Genomic DNA, 8,061 nt, shown 5'->3' with positions numbered 1-8,061 from the left:
AATGGGACTATAGTGCCGTTGATCTTGGCAGAAATTGACTGAGCTCTTACTCGCTGTCGAGAAGGGGAAAAGTTCTTTGAAGGGTGCAGTATGTGTTACAAATATGGATGGAGGAACACCTTTGCCACCGTCCCGGATACTTGAATTACGGTATGATTGGCCTCGAGTGCATCAGAAAACATGAAAAGCGAGTAGAGGGTTATAAGTTTCCAGATGGTACGGAAGCATGGCATGCTTATTTGAGATCTTTGACCGCAAATAAGATCGAATGGACATTCGGATGGCTCTCGGTCAACGAAGTAATCTATATGTCGGCTGAGGTGTGTTTTTTGCTGTTGATGCGTCTGCGGAGTATCCAGCCTTATGCTCCGCACAGAGTCTTGCGTCAGTTGGGCTGGTTCCAGACCATCCCACACAATGAGGATTTGAGTCAGCAAGTTATTGAGTTAGATTCAAAAGCTGCCTTCTCAAAAGAAAAAGTGCGTCGGGTTTGGCATCAATGTAGATTCTTAGGGCCTAACACGCAAGTACGAGACCTATCCAAAGAAGAGGTGGAGCCCAGTTATATTGCTTGGTATGGTAAAAGATCCCGAGTTCAACATGAGCCTGACAGGCCCGCAACGAGACCCCATGTCCAGCAATTCACCGACAAAGCTCAGGTACAATGGGATTGGCTGACCAAAGAAAACGAGTACAGGGCTACCATTAACAAGTTGGAAAAGCAAGTCAGAGAACTGCAATTTGATAATAGCTTGCAAGTGGCGGCAGATGAAGGAGAAAAGAAAAGGCTAGCCAAAGAAAATGAAGCCCTTCGAGCTCAAATTCAGAAATTGAAAGTAGCGGCGGAAAATCTAGTCCGAAGTAACAGAGATGAAAAGCTCATAGCTAACCTAAGGCAGAAAGTGAGTGACTACAATTTCGATTTGAATAAAGCAGAAAGTGAACTAGCCAAGACTCAAAAACAATTGGCTAAGAACGCATATGAACGGGTACGACTGGTTAAGCAGTTGAGAGAAAGGTACGATGATGAGGTTGCAGGGTTGAAGAAGAGGGTCATCGCCACAGAAAATAAAACGATCAAGCAAGCAAAAGACTTCAAGGTTGAAAGAGAACACTGTTATACGACATTGGCGCAATTAGAAATAGACTTGCAACAACTTTAGGAACAAAATTACGCAGCTGAGCAAACTTTGGAGGCCAGGGCCCAGCAGATTGGGCAGTTTTTACAAGAAAAGGGCGTCATAAGAGAGAGAATTAGAAGCATCGCTGACTACATCGTTATGAAGTGCCACATCTATGAGGATATGACTCACACTACATTCTTTGCAGCAGTGATGACCTTTGTTAAGCAATTAATAAACGACTTGGACCGACTTCAAAGGGATCTTGCACATAGGCCCGTGGCGAGACCGAATGATGTCCCGCGGGCACCGGGAGCATTGATGTACTCGTGATTTTCCATTTGAGTCTATATTTCATTTTCTGTCAGAGTCTGTAAGTCCTGTTGGGTTTGTATTTTCTTTATGTTTTTGAGTTTGTATTTCTTTGGAGTATGATAGCTTATTTTCGGAGTCTATGTTTGTCTTTGCATCAGGGTCTGTAAGTCTTTTGGAAGTTGTTAGTATTGAGTCTTTGTAATCGAAGCATCTGTTTTTATAAAAATTGAAAATACCAAAAAGGTTTTATTTCGCACTTGTCTACAAGAACTACGCTTGGTCTGATTCATGCGGGGTCATGATACGTAGGCAATCTCCGTAGGATTTGACCGTAACCAAATAAAAGAGAGTAAAGAGAAGAAAGAGCGGAAAAAACAAAAGAGAAAGAAAATAAGAAATAAGAGAGAGTAAAGACAAAGAGAGAACAGAGGCAGGAATGAAAGGAAAGGAAAAGAAAAGAAAAGAAAGGGGGGTGTTCGCAATTAAAAGAAGGAAAAGGCCGGGATGACGCATGCAACCAATCAAATACACAATAGATACGATTAACTGTTTAGGTGCATTCATGACCAATGTGCGGTTAACAATTTGTTAAAACCTAATCGCTAACAAGGTTGTTTGTTTCATGTATTAAGTCCAGGCAGGTGGTTAGTTGACTGACATTATGGCAACTCACTCCTACAACACCCGATCGAAAGACAGGCTGAATATGGTCGACCAGGAACCAGAAACCAGTATTGTCGATCCATCGAAAGAGATGGAAGAAATGGACGTTAATGCAATGAGGGAAGAAATGTAAAAGCTGAAACAACAGATGGCTGAAATGTACCAAGCTTGGGTGAAAGGGCATCCACCACCGGTTTATCCCGCCAATCCTGCTTATATCCCACCATCAACCCAACCTCTGGAGCCTCCCACTGTGAACTCATCTCCAGCCTTCCCCCTCTACCAACAATGCCATGGCACCACTTCCCATACTTCTCAAGATCCACCACACAAACAAGTCCCGTACCTTCCCCCACCAATTGCACTTGTTTTTGTGGCACCTCCACCTGCCACATTACACAGATCTTCTAGTGAACCCCTGTTTCAAACTCACGAAACCAGTACTATCCCCCTGAACCCACCTTCAAAGTTCCAGAACCATATCCTTACACTCCTCATCTTGATATCCCGGCAGAGACTGAGAAACCGCCCAAAAATCCTGAGTATGAAGAGATGATCAGAAAGGTCAAAAGCTTAGAGCAATCGTTCCGAGATATGAAGGGGTTGGGAGGCCAAGTGAGTGTGGCCTATAAGGATTTGTGTCTGTTCCCAGATGTTCAGTTGCCAGCAAGGTTCAAAATGCCCAAGTTTGATCTATACGATGGTCATAGCGACCCGGTAGCACACTTAAGAGGATTTTGTAGCAAGATGAGAGGGGCAGGTGGAAGAGACGAATTGTTGATGGCATATTTCAGCCAAAGTTTGAGTGGGTCGGTGCTAGAATGGTACACCAGCCAAGATCATAGAAAGTGGTACACATGGGACGATTTGACCCAAGCCTTCGCCTGTCATTTTCAGTATAATCTCGAAATCATCCCAGATCGTCTGTCATTGACAAAGATTGAGAAGAAGCTCGGTGAGAGTTTTCAAGAATATGGGTTCCGTTGGAGAGAGCAAGCAGCGAGGGTTGACCCCCCGATGGAAGAATGCGAGATGGTTGATTATTTCTTGCAGGCTTTGAAGCCTACTTCTTTTGGTCATTTAGTGTCAGCAGTGGGCAAGTCCTTTAATGAAGTTGTGAAAATGGGAGGCATGGTTGAGGAGGGACTCAAGTCCAATAAGATTATGAGTTATTGAGCAATCAAAGAAACCACTCAGGCCATTCAAAACGGTACTGGGGTGTGCTCGGAAAGAAGAAGAAAGAGGATGTTCCAACGATCGAGCCGGCAGCTTGGGGTGGATCCAGGAACACTCCACCATTCTACAACCAGCCTCGCCCCTATCCCCAAACATGCCCACACACTCCATATAGCCCACCACACCACTACTACCCACCGCCAGATCCCCATTTTTCTGTCTATCACGTACAAACCTATACCCAACCTCCCGCTCATGCGCAATGGCGTGCGCGAGCTCCACAGAGTCCCTACCGAGCTCAACAAAATACCCATCCACCCCCAAAAGCATACAAAACCCCCCCTGGAACAGGTTTTTGACCCAATCAAGCCTTTAAGAATGAAAGGTTGTAGAAGCAGAAGACTTTCACTCCATTGGGAGAATCATATACCAGCCTATTCCATAGACTGAGACAGTTAGGTATGTTGAATCCGTCGAGGCCAAAATACCGAATCCCTTTCCCAGAAATCTTGATCGCTCGGTAAATTGTGAGTATTGTTCAGGGGCCCTGGGCCATGACACAGAGAAATGCTAGAAACTAAAAACAGTTGTACAAGAGCTCATTGATACTCATCAGATCGAGGTTCAAGCCCCAGAAACACCAAACATCAACCAGAATCCGTTACCAGCTCACCATGAGACCCATATGATTGAGATGATACACAAGGGAGGGGAGGCTAAAAAACCCTCGCAGACGGTGATGATGATCCGCTCTAGTGAAACCAATTCAAAGGAAAAGGTAAACAGTGGGAAATCAGTGGTCCAGTGGAAAGAGGTAGACAACAAGCCAGCTGTGGTAGCCGAGAAAAGGTCGTCAAGTACTGTTGCAGTGAAACCAGATAAAGCTAAAGTGGTGGTACCAGGGGTTACAAGTAAACCTATCGTGGTCGTGAAAGGTGCTCGCACAGAGCCTGTTATTATAAAACCAGTAGCTCAGCTTCCAGTGATTAGCAGCAAGGCGGTCCTATGGAATTATGAATGAGTGACAGTAACTTACCAGGGGAAAGAGCTTAGAGAAGAAGTGTGTGAGACCCATGGTTTGACTCGATCGGGGAGATGCTTTGCCCCCGAAGAGTTGAGAAAGGCTAAAACCTCAAAGGATAATCCAGTGTTGGTGAAGAAAGTAGTGACTGAGGAAGAAGCAGAAGAATTTCTAAGAAAGATGAAAGCTCAAGACTATTCCATTGTGGAACAGTTAAGGAAGACACCAGCTCAGATCTCGCTCTTGTCATTATTGATCCATTCAGACGAACACCGTCATGCTTTGATGAAGATCTTGAACGAGGCTCACGTTCCTAACAAAATCTCAGTAAACCACTTGGAAAAGATAGCTAACAAGATATTTGAGGTAAACCGAGTCACCTTTTCCGATGATGAGTTGCCCGTGGAGGGTACCGAGCATAATAGAGCCCTCTATCTGATGGTGAAATATGAAAACTCCGTGGTTACTCGGGTACTGGTTGACAACGGGTTTAGCGTGAACATCTGTCCTCTTGCCATATTGAACACGCTGCAAGTGAAGGATGAAAGAATTCATAAGAATAATATTTGCGTTCGGGGATTCGACGGTGGAGGGAAGGATTCAGTCGGGGACATAGTGCTTGAGCTCACAATAGGGCCAATTGAATTTACTATGGAATTCCAGGTGCTCGATGCGGCTGTTTCGTATAATCTGTTATTGGGATGACCCTGGATCCATGCTGCCAAAGCAGTCCCGTCTACTCTGCATCAAATGGTCAAGTTTGAATGGGATCGACAGGAAATTGTTGTACACAGTAAAGATACTTTGTGTGTGCTCAATGGTGCCATCGTTCCGTTCATAGAGGTTGACAATGACAAGGGACCATGGGTTTATCAGGTTTCCGACACAGTATCGGTAGAGAAAATTCCGGAAGGAAAGTGCGTGCCGACTCCAAAGATGGCTGCGACATCAATTATGGTGGCTGTTGAAATGTTGATAAATGGTTTCGTATTGGGCAAAGGTTTGGGTGCGTCTCTGCAAGGTATTGTGCAGCCAATTTCTCTTCCAATGAATCTGGATAATTTTGGTCTGGGGTTCAAGCCTACCGTTGCAGACGTGAGAAGAGCTAGAAAAATGAAACAGAAAGCATGGGCATTGCCAAAGCCAATCCCGCATCTGTCTAGGTCATTCGTCAGGCCGAGTATCGGAAAGCAACTGTTGTCAAAGGTCCCTGGACCACTGATTGGTGCCGATGGAGACTTGGAGAAGGGGTTCGAAAGGTTATTCGCTGAGGTCAATATGGTTCAGGCTGGGGAAGGGTCCAACAAGGCAGATGTGCAATTTGTGGGACTACGTGCCGAAGTCAACAACTGAGAAGCTACTCCTCTTCTTACCTGGAGGGAGCCTTGGTAGTGGGTTTTGATTTTCTTTTAGTTGTCTGGATTATTCCAAGGTCTGTAATTCAGATATTATGTCCCATCCAGCTGGATGTGTTAAAACCCTGTTATCTTTATATTCAATGAAATGCAATTGTTCCTTTTCCTTCATTTCTTCTAATTGTATTTTTGTTTTCTTCTTTTGTACAGTTCTTTTTATGCTGATATCAATGATATGACATGTATGAGGAATCTTCGGCCCAGTTTTAAAAGCCAATCTAACTCTAAAATAATAATACAAGAAATTGAGTGTGATGACGAGTTGGAATTTGATGATGATGAAGCCTATGAAGAAATTAGTAAGGAATTAAGTCATTTTGAGGAAAATCCCAAACCTAATTTGAACGATACAAAAACAGTTAATCTAGGGGACTAAGAAAATGTTTGTGAAACTAAAATAAGTGTCCATTTGGAACCTCAACTCAGGGAGGAGATAATCAAAGCACTGTTCGAGTACAAAGACATTTTTGCATGGTCCTATGACGACATACCGGGTCTAAGCACTGATTTAGTGGTTCACAAGTTGCCCACTGACCCGGCATTCCCTCCTATCAAACAGAAGCTGAGAAAGTTCAAAACAGATATGAGTGTAAAGATCAAAGAAGAGGTCACCAAGCAATTCGATGCGAAAGTTATTCGGGTCACGCGGTATCCCACCTGGTTAGCCAATGTTGTGCCTGTGCCAAAGAAGGATGGCAAGACCAGGGTGTGCGTTGATTATCGGGATCTCAACAAAGCAAGTACAAAGGATGATTTTCCCCTGCCAAACATCCATATATTGATTGACAATTGTGCCAAACATGAGATTGGTTCTTTTGTGGATAGTTACACGGCTTATTATCAAATCTTAATGGACGCGGAAGATGCTGAAAAGATGACATTCATCACGCCGTGGGGAACGTACTGCTATCAGGTCATGCCATTCGGTTTGAAAAATGCTGGGGCAACCTACAGGAGGGCAGTGACAACAATATTCCATGATATGATACACCAGGAAATCGAGGTGTACGTGGATGATGTGATCGTGAAGTCTAGGAAGCAGTCTGACCATGTCAGAGATCTGAAGAAGTTCTTTTGAAGGCTTCGTAGGTACAATCTCAAGCTTAATCCTGCAAAGTGTGCTTTTGGGGTGCCGTCTGGAAAGTTGCTGGGGTTCGTAGTCAGCCGCCGGGGTATTGAATTGGACCCATCAAAAGTCAAGGCCATCCAGGAATTGCCACCTACGAAGAACAAGACCGAGGTGATGAGTTTGTTGGGGAGATTGAATTATATCAGCAGGTTCATCGCTCAGCTCACGACAACTTGTGAGCCCATCTTCAAGCTATTAAAGAAAGACGTTGCGGTCAGGTGGACAGATGAATGTCAAGAGGCGTTTGATAGGATAAAGGGGTATTTGTCAAATCCACCCGTGTTGGTCCCGCCAGAACCAGGGCGACCTTTGATTCTATATTTGACGGTATTGGACAATTCATTCGGCTGTGTACTGGGTCAGCATGATATCACTAGCAGGAAGGAGCAGGCCATATATTATATCAACAAGAAATTCACACTGTACGAGGTTAAGTACACCCAGCTTGAGAGGACATGTTGCGCCATAACTTGGGTGGCGCAGAAGTTGAAACATTATTTGTCATCTTATACTACTTACCTCATATCTCGCTTGGATCCATTGAAGTATATCTTTCAGAAGCCCATGACCACATGGAGGCTTGCAAAGTGGCAGATCCTGCTCACAGAGTTTGACATTGTCTACGTGACTCGAACTGCAATGAAAGCACAGGCCTTAGCGGACCATTTGGCGGAGAACCCGGTTGATGAAGATTATGAACCTTTGAAAACCTATTTCCCTGATGAAGAGGTGATGCACATTGATGAGTTAAAACAAGTCGAGAAGCCTAGATGGAAACTTTTCTTTGATGGAGCCGCAAACATGAAGGGCGTGGGGATAGGAGCAGTACTTATTTCTGAAACAGGGCAGCACTATCCTATTACGGCTCAACTTCGTTTTTACTGTACCAACAACATGGCTGAATACGAGGCCTTCATTCTGGGTTTGAGTTTAGCTGTGGATATGGGTGTCTAGGAAGTCTTGGTCTTGGGTGACTCGGACCTCCTGGTGCACCAAATTCAGGGAGAATAGGAAACACGAAATTTGAAACTCATACCGTACAGACAATGTTTGCATGACCTTTGTCGACGGTTCCAGTCGATAGAGTTTAAGCATATCCCAAGGATCCATAATGAAATTGCGCATGCTTTGGCTACTCTAGTGTTAATGCTACATCATCCAGATAAGGCTTACGTGGACCCTTTGCAGATTTAGGTCCGTGATCAACACGCTTACTGTAAT

At 44.4% G+C, this 8,061-nt stretch overlaps 1 protein-coding gene across 1 annotated transcript; it reads left to right on the top strand.

Annotated features, from left to right (window-relative positions):
• The first annotated feature begins 308 nt into the window (after positions 1–308).
• LOC138878412 (uncharacterized) lies at positions 309–1,163 on the top strand. Its single transcript, XM_070158089.1, has one exon. The coding sequence runs from the start codon at positions 309–311 to the stop codon at positions 1,161–1,163; it is 855 nt and encodes a 284-aa protein (XP_070014190.1).
• Positions 1,164–8,061: the final 6,898 nt, after the last annotated feature.

This window comes from Nicotiana sylvestris, chromosome 9 (assembly GCF_000393655.2).
Source record: "Nicotiana sylvestris chromosome 9, ASM39365v2, whole genome shotgun sequence".
In the NCBI taxonomy this organism is placed as follows: Eukaryota; Viridiplantae; Streptophyta; class Magnoliopsida; order Solanales; family Solanaceae; genus Nicotiana; species Nicotiana sylvestris.
The sequence above is the reverse complement of the archived record's forward strand: the minus strand, read 5'-3'. Positions and strand labels throughout refer to the sequence as shown.